At 37.7% G+C, this 15,044-nt stretch overlaps 1 protein-coding gene across 1 annotated transcript; it reads right to left on the bottom strand.

The window, feature by feature from the left end:
• Window positions 1-49: 49 nt before the first annotated feature.
• On the bottom strand, window positions 50-10,101 carry tm6sf2b (transmembrane 6 superfamily member 2b). Its single transcript, XM_043223913.1, has 10 exons — window positions 9,966-10,101; window positions 8,463-8,566; window positions 5,279-5,376; window positions 5,100-5,203; window positions 4,794-4,876; window positions 4,590-4,714; window positions 4,405-4,506; window positions 4,241-4,333; window positions 2,021-2,140; window positions 50-724 (listed from the first exon to the last, which is right to left on the bottom strand). The coding sequence occupies exons 1-10, from the start codon at window positions 10,049-10,051 to the stop codon at window positions 515-517; spliced, it is 1,125 nt and encodes a 374-aa protein (XP_043079848.1). The 5' UTR covers window positions 10,052-10,101; the 3' UTR covers window positions 50-514.
• Window positions 10,102-15,044: the final 4,943 nt, after the last annotated feature.

Here is a 15,044-nt window from a genome sequence, read left to right as displayed (position 1 = left end):
GTACATACAGTGTATCCAGATGAAGATCTTGTAGGATAATATTTTATTACCTATGAGACCAGTCAATTATTCAGGAGAAAGTTCTGGCATGTGTTACATTTAAGATGTAGCTAACTGTGAAATTTGTGAGGAGCAGATGGATAGAACTAGAAAAATACACTGCATGAGATTTTACAGTGAAAGACGGAAGGCTTATAAACGGTGGCGTTAAAGGTCTTGTTGTGTCAAGACAGGTAGAACAAGCCATGCTTTAATGATCTCAGCTTCATGCAATTTAGAGTTGTTTTTCTCATGAGGAATTCAGTAACAGCCGTAGCTCTGGCAACTGACACAATCAAGACATTTCCAAAAAGCAAGGTCCTGTAACCTACGTGATTACCAAATTAACTAGAACCCACTGGAACACAGCTGTGCCAAATAAACGCAATTTGAAATGCACTCTTTCTGAAGCACAAGTAAATGATGACGGAACTTCAATACTTCAAGGTCAATGTTTTTGTTTTTCTCAGTCGATTTAACTTAATTTCTTCTCATTGTTAGTTTGGCCCACAGGTGCGATGGAAAGGAAGTAGTCCGGCTCTCGTTTGCAGCGCAGGGCGAGCAGGACAGGTATGGCCGCATACAGCAGGTTGAGGAGGAGGACGGGCGCCAGGGTCGTGATGGGAATCCTGTACATTTCTGCGGTGCGTGGGTGCAGCGATGCTCCAATATGAGACCACTGGCACTGTGGTGGACAGAAGCACAAGATGCTGTGAGTGAGAGTTTTATTCAATTGATAAGACAAATGAAAAAAAAATGAAATAAATTGAGAAAAGGACTTTCGGTCACCTTGACTTGGGCCAAAACACAACCAACCAGGGATTCATTTCCGTAAAAAAACGTATTGCTTAAAGGAATAGTTCACCCCCAAAAAATGTTGTCATGAATTATTCACCTTTGATCACGCAAATGAAGATGTTTTTGATTAATTATTTGACCCTTCTTAGATGGAAGCTCAACAGAAACATTCAAGACCCAGAAAGGTAGCAAGGACATCATTAAAATAGACCATCAGTGGTTTAATAGTAACGTAGTGAAGCTACAAGACAAAAATTACAACTTTACTCAATGATTCATCACCTTAGCACTATAACTTAGCTTCATAACATTACGTCCGAACCACTGATGACCGATGGAGAATTCATACAATGTCTTTAATACTTTTCTAGACCTTGACAGCGTTCATTATGCCCACATGCCCACGGTGGTGTATATACGATCAATTAAAGTCCACATGTCAAACAATATGCACTGCTTCCAACCACAGTCCGAGAGCTGGAGTTCCAATCATGGCTGTTTATGACAGTTTGCCGATGGAACTTAGATTTCAGGAAGCAATGAATCATTGGACTGCGCTGGTAATGACGAAACTAGCAAGCATAGTTTAGCTTACAATGGCTAACACGGCCCATAACACCCACATACCAACACAAATCCTAGCACTGTGGCTGCAAGTTCTCTACACCATTCATTCTCCCTTAATGAAATGCAAGAACTGAGTTTTATATTGTACTTTTGCAAAGTTCAATGATAAGGGCACAATGAGGTCTCATCCAAGACCCTGTAATGTATTTTTAGAGGCCTCTGCCTATGGGTAAGTAGAGATGAATGACGTCCTCGCAGCTTTGAGGAGGCGTTCATTAGTATGTGGAGCCGGAGATCTACAGTCAAATTCCAGTGAAGTCCTGTTCTACTGGAGGTCTTTGATTAGAGATGCTGACTGCTCAGGCCTCATACTGGGAATTAAAGGGGTGCTGGATGAGCTTGTTCAGGCCAAGGCTTTGATCGTGGTACTGTTTGATGCTGATGCCTTTCTATAGCATCAGCATACAGTAGACAGAAATCTCTAGATTCTGCCAGAAAATATGGAGGACATACAGTATACCTCAATTGTTGTTTCTAACTTGAACCTTGGAACATAGAATCTACAGTTTCTCACAGATGATTTCTTGCTTTCTTCTCAGTTTCGACTTGAAGTTACCTGTAAGATGGCACCTGCAAAATATACCGTCCAATCAAGCATCCAAGTGCAGCCAGGTGTGCAAAGCCCATATGCAAATGCACCCAGCACTGGAAGCGCGTGGAACAGGAGCAGCAACATCTGGAGACGAAAAGACATCGTGCAACAAGTATTATTTCAATCTGTGTGTCAACACTACACGCCTTGCCTCTACACACCAGTGCTTTGATGGCAAATTAATGCAGTCCAACTCAGTCCCCAAGGGCACCAGCGCTGCTGCAGCAATGCACTCCTGCTGAATACAGATCGGCCCGACTGCTCTGAGTTCACACAATCATTCATACTTGAGGCTTAAAAACACAAACATGGGCACATTACCCACGATTAGACCCTAAACAGAGCCTGGTTGTGTTGCATAGCACGTGGTGTCTTTCAAGAAAGTTATAACAAGCTGTGAAAGTCATGTTCGCCCAGGAATTCAGATACATCTTTAGTGAATTTATTTGTATTGCTTGTTTTTAAAAGTGATTTAAAATGATGCTAAAACTTGTTTATTTGACATGACATGATAACATGACATGATAAGTATATATATATATATATATATGTATATATATATATATATATATATATATATATATATATATATATATATATATATATATATATATGTATACACACCTATAAATTACTAAAAATACATCTATAAAGTTGCTTTTTATGTATTTCAAGTTACAAATTCATATTTTAATTAGTGCTGTCAAATGATTAATGGAGATTAATTGCATCCAAAATAAATATTTTTGTTTGCATAATATATTTTCATTTTTACATGTATTTAAATGTATATATTTCTTTTCATATAATTTATATAATTAATATGTAAACTTAGCATATTTACCCTAAATATATACATGCATGTGTGTATGTGTATTTATGTATACGTAATAAATATATACAGTATACAAACATTATGTATTATGTAAAACTAAATCTTTTATTTTGGATGCAATTAATCGTGATGAATCATTTGACAGCACTAATTTTAATGAATCAGTTTATTTAATATATACGATTATATGATTATAAGTTTATTTAATTATAGCTCAATTATTTATTATAGTACAGTATTTATTGTGTATTAAATGTGTGTGTGTGTGTGTGTGTGTGTGTGTGTGTGTGTGTGTGTGTGTGTGTGTGTGTGTGTGTGTGTGTGTTTGTGTGTGTGTATAGAACAAAAATTACTTATATAACCTATAAACTTCATATAAATGAAAAAACATCTATTTAGGTATAATAAATATTAAATATTAAAAATGATAATAAATATTATCTATTAAATGTTTTTGCAAAAATAAATAATGAATCAACTAAATAAAAATACTAATTAGTAAAGAATTACTAATAACTTATATATCAATATTTAGAACAACATATGTATACAATATAAATGTTTGTGTGTGCATATGTTGTACTTATACTTATATGTACATCTATATATATATATATATATATAAATATATATTAGATATACATTTATGCATTTACATACATGTAAATACATTTAAAATAAAATATTACATATATAATTTTAGGTATAAATTAATATACAGTATTGTTTTATATGTAAAGTAGTTAGATTTTAATCATTCGCAAATGTTGAATTGAATTTTGAGTAGAAACATTACAATTTTTTAGGGTATTTACCCTATATATACTATATAAATATTCTCACTAGCACCTGGGTGTCCTGACTGCACAGGTATTATGCGATCAATGCATGTCCTCTATACAAACATACGTGTTGGTGCACCCTCGTTCCTTATCTAACACATTACCACACATGTCACACTCTCTCCTTCTTAGAGTTGATGGAGGGGCTCAGCCAGGACTCATGGGTAGGATTAGCTTATCAAGTCACAGCACATCTCTTGCCTGATCGATGGGCGACCATTGTGCCAGGGTTCCAGTTAGAACAAGGACTTTTGATAACCTATTGACCAATCTAAACAAAAACAAAGGTACCCTTGATACCTTTGTGCTCGAGCTGAGACAGACTACCCAAGGTGACAATAAGCCACCCACCTTATTGAGTGCTAATAATGAGTAATACCTATCTAGAAGGTACCGTACAGTCATTTAGAGGAGCTTAATGCTATTAAGCTCAGGGTATTAAGAAGCCTGAATATGTTGGCCTAAAACTGAATTCGATTACTTGAGAGAATGTGAATATCTACTCACCATAACTTTTGGGAAGCCCACGGGATCCTTCAGATATGGCTCATATTCAGTCACATATCTGTTCAGGATTTCTAACGGGCAATCAAGAACGGCCTATATGGAAACAAATGTGAGTTTCTTTGCCATAACAGATTTTGACTTTGACTTTATAAGCACCAACTTACCAGTCCTCTAAAGATAGTGAATGCCATGGCAGCCACTAGATAAACCACAAAAAGAAGATCCAAGGGGCGCCAGATCAAGGCTTTTTTCTGCTCACGTTCAGCCTGATGGAAACATGCACCATTTTACTGATTCTGTAGAGAAAATACTAACCACTGGCCGAGGTCAACAGTGTCTGGTTCTTTACCTTGGATGCTCCCACAAGAGGCATATCCCTTGGCCTGGAGAACAAAGAAACTGCTCCCCATATGGGCACCAACAGAAACGGCATGTTGAGCCAAAAGGCAGGACGGATCTCAGAGCCATATTTACCTGCACATAAAACGTATTTGAGGAGCATCTTATGTACTGTGCAGCAGGAATTTGTGATCATTTATTTACTTTGACTCACCAACCACGATTCCAGGTACAAACACAATCATGTTGGCACACAGTGATCCAGCCCAGAAAAGACCCAATGTGCGGTATTGTTGCCTGGGATGATAGGAAACACTAATTTAAGAAAATTCATCTCCTTTTAAACCTCACAGCATGTACTTTCATGTCATGTTCTTGCCAGATAGTGTCAAAACATTATCTCAACTGGATCCAATCCTTTGAATAAAACCATGTTACAACATGAAACAAAATGGCAGACTATACATCTCATTTACATCTTTGACTAGAATAGTTTACTGATTAGACATACATTACAAACCTGTTTGACATGCGGTGTATTAGCATCAGGTAGAGAATGAAGTGCACTATACCATCCCAGTAGCACATCATGATAGCATACGGCGTGCCGAGATACGGCTCCCCCTGGAGAACCAGCAAGACCACTGTCAGACTGGGTAATCGATAACATCAACTCTGCTTTTTCTTCATGATACTGACCGTTTTCTGGTAGAACTCCATGAACCCTGAGGTGAAGCCATCGTATTCTAGAGCGCTCGTGAAGTCAATCACACACGTGAAGGAAAACTCTGCAAAAACTGAAACGAAAAAGATTTTATGTTTACACAACAAGAGTCTTCGGTTTAGTGTTAAAATGTGTGCGCTTTAGATGTTGTAGTGTATTCTATGTCAGTAAGAAATTAATTTATCGCAGCTTTCCGATTTTGATTTATTTTTTGGTCATCTGATATTTTGGTATTTTGATACTTGATTCTGATTGGTGAGTTGTGTGTGGTCCTATGGAACACTTGATTCGGATTGGTTCATGGTGATGTGAGAATATGGAGAATTTCAATAGCAGTGCTATACTATATATCAATTCTTTTGGTTGACTGTTTTTAGGTTACATTGTAGACTCATTTCTATATAATATTTAGATCATGAAAGAAGTGGGATATTGTATCAGTGCTGCTTTCGTGTGCTATCAGAATTCCTAATCACAGATTGGATGTAAACTAGATCACAAGTCATATTTACTACAGGGAAATTCAGAAATAATTTTGATACCAGAGCTGGTGCGTCATAAACTTTAAACATGGAGGAGGAGACAACCATTGCTGCTGTTCTCACAGCAACTACATCCATTTGTCTTGCCGCTACAGTATTTACAGGCTAAATATGAACAATTAATCAAAGCATATTGTATGTTTTATTAGCAGTGAAAGTTGAAAGCTGACCAACTGCGCAGTAGTGTTTATATAATTGTCAACCGATGGGATTGTACATTTTATTTTTTCCAACATTACAGCACTTCATAAGTGGGAAAGAGGAAATTTCCGATAGCATGCGAAGGCAGCATTAGTCACATGATTGGATGGTTATATATTCCACATATAATTAACGCTATGCCTGAAATCAAACAATAGAGGATTTTCGTCCTCAGAAAGTGACAAACTCTTCTTGTCAATAATGAAAGAGAAATTTTAATTTACTTTGTTCACTTTTAATTGCAGGCTTTGCAAGAAAACGCATCTCTCTCCACAGTGGGATTATGAGCTCGGCTTCTTTGGCGCTTTCGAAGCGCTGAATTGAAATGTTTTCATTGTTAACTCTAAGCCTTCTGCGACGAAAGAAGAATCTCACTAATAAGATGTTGCACCGCTCAACCGCCCTATCAAGAGTTAACTAGTCCACCTTTATTCTCGCGTCTTTATTAAAAAGATTTCACTTTTACTGACTATTGATTTCTAGCGAGGTGGAAGAGGATAATGATATCTGCTAGCGGAGCTGTGATCAAGAAATGTATACTTGGAGCCACGTGGTGGGGTTTTTTCCGGTTTAAAGTGCAGCTGTGCCAAAAGGGCACTTTGCGGAGACAGTGAATACCCCATGTGGCATTTCCTAAGCGTCTGGGTGACAAATAATGAGTGGCAGGGGACATGAAGAAGGAAAATTCTTAAGCATGGAGGCAAAAATAATGACTGTAAATGTCACCGCTGAAAGCTCAGGCACATGATTTAACGGAAAAGTTCACCTAGACGTGAAAAATCTGTCATCATTTACTTCACCCTCATGTCGTCTTAAAACCACATCACTGCATTTGAACACAATGGAGAAGTTTTGGGAAATGTTCAAGTTGCTCTTTTTAGATAAATGACGAGCTATAAAGATGGTAAGTAGCCTAAACGATCAGATCGAAATTTTCCTTTAGTAATCTAAGACGTTTTCAAGATAGAATTCATAGCTTGTTGTAAAGGAATGCGCCGGTGTAAGAGTAAAGACAGGTGTGTTATTGTAACAAATACTTTTCTTGTATCCAATTTTATGGTTGGATTGCTAGACTAGATATTGTCCAGTGCCATTCTTCTAGCGCCCCCGAGTATCTGACTGACAGTTTCGTAGATATAACAGCTCAATGAGAAGTGCCGTAATGCCATCCGCTGAGCACAGATGCACAATCTGATACTGACATTCTCACTGTCTGTCTTTCTCACTTCCTTTTTTCTCCCCAAGCCCTTTTTAATCCGCAGGGGTCTTGGTTTGGTTTACCTGCATTACAGGTGTGATAATGGAATTATCGCCTCCTTCATCACTGCGGGGTGAAATGACATCCTGCGCCAGATGACATTGTCACCTCTCAGTCAACTCTAACCCATAATAACACCGCTATCTTAAGCTGAATTTCTAGAATTACATAGCAAAAAGCTTACATTTTTCTATTGTGTCCTAATACGAAGGAGATTGGCAATGCACAAGGAGTTTGTGTTTAATGATTTGAGGATTTCGCTGGATGTTTCCTTTTAAAGCATTTTCATTTTAAATTAGTTTTTAAGTTTGTCCACAAATAGTAGACAAACAACGTGTCACGGAGGAATTCTGTAATTCCTTATCTGGCATTGTAAACATTTCGGTGGGACAAATGACGATTTTCCTCTCTATTTTTGAAAAATTGAGCAAGTTCCACTGATTTTTGTGTAAACATCTCTGAACCTTTACTACAGTGAGAGGAAATGTCAATGAAATGCCAGTTTCTACATCCCACTGATACTAATGAGTTTAAATCGCTTCATTCAGTGGAGCAACAAAACAATTAAAGGCATACTTAATCCAAAAATTCAAATTCTGTCATTAATTACTCAACCATTTCAAAACTTGTAAGACCTTCACTCATCTTCACAGAAACACAACTGACATGTTCAAGACTCAGAAAGGTACGCACGTCTTGTAAACTCACTTCTCACACTGGCATGGAAGAGAATACATTGTTCGTTATTTTGGTTTCCTTTGCACTCAAAAAGTGTTCTGGTAGCTTCATAACACTGCGCTAGATGGACTGTTTTATTGATGTCCTAATTATCTTTCTGGGCCTTGAACGAGTTGCATTGCACGTTCAGAAAGCTCTCAGATTTAATCAAAAATATCTTCATTTGTGATCCGAAGATGAATGAAGGTCTTATGGGTTTGGAACAATATGAGGGTGAGCGATTAATGAGAGAATTGTTACTGTTGGGTAAACCATCCTTTTAAATAATTCATGCAGACGTATGTAACCTTAAACAGAAACACATTTGGTGTTACTTATCATCTGTTGTTTAGTTATTTAAGAGTCAGAAAGAAATGATGAAATGGTGCATATTTTTAATAATTAACCAAAACTGAATCAAATCAGTGTCAGAGCTCATACCATAGAACAAAGGATCTTTCGGAGGATTATAGCGAGTAGCGAGGTAGACCAGGAGGAACACCGCCACAAGAACAGCCATCCCAATTTCCAGAATAACCACTGGCCTGTAAACGCAAAATATTACAAATATAAGTGAACGTAATATCAGAATCAACTTGCTTTAAAAAGATCGTTTTCATGAGTTTGCATGGGGGTACCGACATACAAAGACAAGTGATTTAAGAAAGACAGAAAAATTGTATGAATTATGAAAACGGAGAGTCGAAAAAAGCGGAGGGGGTCAAAAAAACCACTAGAGGGAGCTAAAAAACTGACTTTTTAAAACAAGTACACCTATTATTGTTACTATTATTCTAGCAGCCTTGAAGTATTAAATATTTAATCAAGAATATGCCCTTCAAGCCTATCCTAAAGGGCGTCGAAATTCATTTCTGATTAATTTTGCATAGCGACTTGTCCCCAATTACTACACACCTATGTGTATTCGGCCATTTTCTTTCCTGTCTCCAGTAAGTGAGCAGAGATGAATGGTTTGGCAGAGAGAGCTGTAATTATTCCAACACCCAGAGCACCAAATGAGATGGGGAAGCACATGACAACCATCCTGTCTTTCTGAGACATGATTACTGTTGTATGTGCAGCATGTCTTATTGTCAACGTGTTTTTGTTTAAAATGAATAAATGTTGGCACGGAAGTACAGTGAAATAGCACTTTTTAATGACCTTGCTTAGTTTATATATATATATATATATATATATATATATATATATATATATATATATATATATATATATATATATATATATATATATTGATTATACAGTCAAACTAATTGTTGTATTTTACCTTTGACCCTCAATTTGAGAATAACAGAAACTTTCAAATGAAAATGTTGCAGACTGCAATTAAAATATCAAGCATTCATAATTCTTTTCAAGTCTAAATTGGCCAGTTTTTGTGATGTTGAGACCAGCCCGGGGAGAGATATGCACACAAATGTCTTAGTCTTCCAAGCGTGGTGTATAATTTCCTTGGCTTGCGCTGCTTTGCAGTGCCTACATCTTTTAAATGGGTGTAATGTTGTGAATGTAATATTTTGTTTTTGTCAGGCTGCGATTTCTGCAATAATAATTATAATAAACCTGTTGTGTTTTCTATCAATAAAAGCAGTAGCTTGAATCTAGAACAAAATCAACTGCATTTTGTTTTTGCAGTTTTGTGACCGCGATAGCAGACATGTTTTGCATCGGTGTCTGACTCTTATTTTGTGAATAATACCATATGCTTTCACTGCCCTCAAGTGGAAGACATAAAGAAATAAGAGACACTTGAGTGATAGTCTTCGAAAATCGCCACATTTAATCACGCAAAATGAATTCTTTAGCTATTCCTTTAACTATCGTAATAAATAAACCAATGCGATTAATGTGATCAATTTATAATAAATTGATTAAAACTGATTTTTGATTGTTTTAACCCTTATACGGTACAAAAATACTCACTCTTGAAATGCTGGAACATTGTTCATAGTGTAAAGGACGCCAAGAGCCGTCAGGGAAAATGTAAAAACACATATCTCCAGTACCATGATGTTTGCTATCGAGTTGGTTATTCAACCCAAGGCTCCGCAGAAGATAATCTACAAACTGTTAGAGTAATGTTAACAACATTAGCATTCAGTATATCTCGAAAGTCTTAGGGACTTTGCAAGTCAATAAATATTTTGCAGGTCTCTTGTGTTATAGTCGAAAATAAACGTCTACTTACCGAGGACACCCTCACCAAAAATTGTGCGTAACCCAATTTACAATGGCCCTGTGGGGGTCGCGTTATTGTGAGGGAATAATCGAGCCAAACAAAGGCTCTTTTGGAAAAGTACATAATTTGATTTTGTCATACATTTACATAATCGTGTTTACTTTTGGTCTAATTTGTCAAATGCCTGTGTGCCAAAAAAGGAAAGCTCTGCCAAAGCCGCGACAGGCAAAGAGGCTTTTGTGTGGGTTATGTGTTGTTCGGTAAGCTCAAGAATGTACTTGTGAAGTGGACTAAGGGGATTTCTAACATTATTTGATAGATTACTGGGTTAGAAATATTTGCTAGAGATACTAAATTATTATGGGACTTATACCGTTACGTACAGAATTTGTAGCAGTATCATTAGGCCTATACTTTACCATATTGTACTATTCTGTCGGCTAATGTAGTGTAAAGTGCAGGATCTACCGGACTGCGCTTTATATTAAACTATGAATGAAAGGTCAACTATAAACTCTGATAAACTACTTGGTATAATAAAAAACCATGGCGATAAATCATGTACAACATGAGGTCTTGTCACTGCTTTATTACTTTTAACATTGTTTATTAACAGCAGGTCTACGTAGGATACATTATTAGCTATAGACACACATTTCCATTTATCAAGTACAGTATACAATAAAATAAAATAAAATAATATAAAATAAAATACAACATTACGTACCACTTCCCAAATTTATTTTTGCAGCAAAACATTGTAACGGGTCATATATATTTTTATTTACTGCCATTTAAATGTCACCCTGAATTTCAATACCTGGATGTGATTAATTTTGATTAATCATTTGACAGCACTAATGTCTTAAGACAAACACAAATCCTCAGCTAAGTGTAATTAATAAATGATCCCACAAGCAGTAAATTTTCCCACAGAACCCATTAAGGTCAATAGGGTGGTTTCTCTCTCAGCAGAATTCCATAAGGCCGAATGGAGTTCTCCACTATTTTTTTTTCCTCTTCAGGAGAAGTGCCATGAGGAACCTCAATCAGCCAGTAGTCGTTCCTGTTGCACACTTTCCTCATTTGTGGGTTGATTCGGTTCTGCAGCAGGACTTGGTATATCTTTCCGGTTCTTTCACATGTAAATGTCTGGCTGTATATTTTAGCAGCCTCAAGTATATTCCAGGTGGAATAAATCCCTCTTCCATACATTTCTCTATGGCCTGCTTTGTAGTTGGATTCGATGATGCATTTAGCATTACTCATGCTGGTTCCATGATAGGACACCGGCCACTCACCATCCACAGAGTGACTCCTCCATCCATCAGTACCCAACCAGGCATTTCCATCGGGATACTTATCCAGGACTTTCAAAGCAATGCGTTTCCAGCCAAAAGGACGCATGTATCTCTCATTCCCACGCATAAAAATAGTGTTATCTCTTACATTTGTGCAATCGTAGTCATATTGTGGGTCAAAGAATTTTTCCATATTCACAAAAAGGTTCTTGTACGAACCTGTGTTGAGGATGTCAGTTGAGGTCAGTAGCAACCTTGTGAGTTCTTGTTCACCCTTGGGCTTTTCCAAATCTTGTAAGCCTTCACAGCAACACCTGTGAAGCTAGACAATGCCTGCAGAACAACGCTGGTGGGCATAAGAGCCATGCTCAATGATGAGGAAAGACCAAAAAAAAGATGTGAGCGCTCATCGAACAAACTGTATTTATGCTCAGACTCAAACAGTGGAATGGGAAAGTGGGTACTTGTAATTCCGGTTTTTCCAATCTTGAGAAATCCCAGAAGAGGAACTAAAATGTGGTTACGCATACCACAAATATTCTTCAAAGTTTTAGCATATTCTTGAAACCTAAATGCCTTTTTGTAGCTTCCTTCTAAACTAATGATGAGCATTCGTACATGATTTGTGCAGCTATCATATAATAATTGTATGGAAGAAATTGTGATGCTATTGCGAGTTATGAACTGAAACCTGAATTATAAACATCTGTCAAATGTAAACTCAAAATTTGGAGAAAAAGAAGTCATAACTACAAAATACAAGCTCAAAATTGTTAGATTTAGACTTTGGATGTAAACTATTCATCATTTGCTATATCTGATAATTTATGATTCATGATTAAAATGATACGATTTAAAGATCCAAAGACCAAGTAAGTAAAATCTCATCTACTCCCGGAGCCTGGCTGAACATCACCAGCATGTTGTGGAGGTTCTAGAGAAGTTAAGTGGGTTTCAGTTATACCTGAAAGCAGAGAAATGCTCCTGGGGCCAACGGAACTCTCTTATTGCTAAGAGACCACTTCTGGTGGCGCAGGATGTGAGAAGGTTTGTGCAGGGGTGTAGAGAGTGTGCCATTTCCAAATATCCTCGCCATCTGCCAGTCGGTAAACTCCTCCCCCTGCCAGTTTCGAATTGCCCCTGGTCATTGATTTTAGGGGTTGATTTTATGAAGTTGTTTCTGGAAGGCATTCTTCAGACTCCTAGGTGTGACCATCAGCCTGTCCTCAGGATGCCATCCCCAGAGCAATGGACAGGCTGAAAGGAAGATCCTGGAGGTGAGGACTCCTAGACCCAGTTCCTGGGCTGGGCCAGAAAAGCCCAAAACTTTCTCCAACAATTGGCTACTGGACTCATGACCTTCCAGTGTGTACTTGGTTTCCAGTCCCTGTTATTCCCATACCCTCTGATGTTCCAGCAGTGGACTGCTGGTGAGAGAGTATCTGGGACTCTGCACATCACCGTCTTCAGCGGGCAGTCCACAGAGCATGGTTGACAGTAGAAGAGCTGAAACACACAACTATCAACCTGGACAGAAGGTCTGGCTATCCACCAAGGACATGCGTCTGTGGCTGCCCAGCAAGAAGCTAGGTCCCAGATATGTTTGCCCCTTCACCATCATTGAACAAGTCAATCCTGTCATGTATAAGCTCCAACTCCCTCCTCAATACAAGATTCATGTATCCACGTAAGACCTGAGCAGCGCCACAGACTGATCAACTCCATGACACGCCGCAGTGTAATTCAGGCAAAAGCAGCCTCAACTAAGTTTTGAGTGTTGTACAAGCTCGTACTTTTCATGTTTGTACTTTTCAGCTGGCCAGGATTTCTAAAAATCCTTTCTTCGTATTGGTCTTAAGTAATATTCAAATTTTCTGAGATACTGAATGACCAGTACTTGTATATAGTGTGTGCTGCAACAATCTCCAGTCATCCCTGTTTTTTCCGGTGAATGACTGAAAGACTGTTCAATGTTCTGGTTATTTGTTTCCAAAGGGTTGTAAAGAGTAAGTAGTTGTTTCAAAAGTTGAGTAAATTAACAAAAACATATGGGTTTGTGCTGTTATTAGGTTGATTAATGACAGAATAATTTTTTTGGGTGAACTATCCCTTTAAGAACGATAATCAGTTTCGTTTTAATTCTGTATGAAAAACAAAAATAATTTGAAGCCACACTTTTTCTCTTGCGCTACCGGAATATCAAGATATAGAGTAAATTAGAAACTTAAGGCTATTTCCTTGTCTGAATTCTTTCTGTAGCCAAAATGAGGGCGGGGGCAATCGAGCAGGATATTTCTTCAGGTACAGTACATTTTTTCAGCATTACGCACAACATAGTTTTCTTTCTGCACAAGACAAGGAAGTATGATTGTATTAATATGAGTAATTGGGTGGGGGAGGAAACGATTGTGAGGTATGAAAATGATCACGTGACTACTCAGGATCATTAACATTCATAGTAGGTAGAGTGAATAAATGTAGTCAACGTTTATTTATTTTAGTTTGTAGAAACCTGCGTGCAGAGTGCCACCTACCGGTCGAGATAGGTACTATTCAACAGCAGGCTATATAAATCATCCAAATACGTGTTTTTGCCTTCCATTGTTTCTCTTATATGCACTACAGTGATTTCTTTGACTATTTGGTCTAGTTTGATTTGCTTTTTTTGGCACCCCTTCGTTTCTCGTGTGTAACATTTTTGTCAATCGACTCAGTACTTCATTCAAAGTTCCACTGTGTTGTAGGCCACCATAAAATACGAAAATTAACCATGGTTTTACTACAAATTAAACAAAAAAAAACAAAACATGGTTACTGAAGTAAAACCATGGTAACCACAGACTAATCATGGCTTTGCTACAGTAACCATAGTTTAACCGTGGCACTTAAAACTGGTTATAGCAATGGTAATAAAAAGAAAAACGACATGGTTACTAAATGGTAACTACAGATTTACTACAATGAAACTATGGTTTATTCTCATAAAGCTGTTCATGCTCATGGCTCACAACTGACTTTTGAGAGCTGCATATTGTTAGAAAAGCTATACTCATTAAACCATAAATTAACATATTTTGGTCAAAATAGTTGTTTTGCTTGGCAAACAAGATAAAATCTAACATTTTTTACATTTCAAGAATAGAATAGAATATAGTGCATGCAAATGGCTATTTAGCTCTTTATCCACAAGGGCGCGCGGCAAACTAAGAAATCATCGATTAATATCCGAAACGGTCTAAAACTCCCTCAAACTTATTTTAAACGTCACGAAGTTACATGTAATATTTCGTCGAGACATCCCGACCTCGAAAACCCGACTTTTTCGTTACTTCGTTGTAGATAGTCCGCGTGTAGCGCGTAGCCTGACGCATCCGCGCGCGAGAGACGCGACGCAAACGCGCCGCTAAAAAAAAAAGTTCACGAATCGCATCACGCGGCGATCAGCTCGTCGCCTTTGATTGGCCATTCTTCTGTTGACGTAGGAGCCCAGACGGGTCGGGTCGCGTCGCGTCCCGTACACTA

The sequence above is a fragment of the Puntigrus tetrazona genome, chromosome 22 (assembly GCF_018831695.1).
Source record: "Puntigrus tetrazona isolate hp1 chromosome 22, ASM1883169v1, whole genome shotgun sequence".
In the NCBI taxonomy this organism is placed as follows: Eukaryota; Metazoa; Chordata; class Actinopteri; order Cypriniformes; family Cyprinidae; genus Puntigrus; species Puntigrus tetrazona.
Note: the sequence above shows the minus strand (reverse complement) of the source record. Positions and strands in the feature narration are given on the sequence as shown.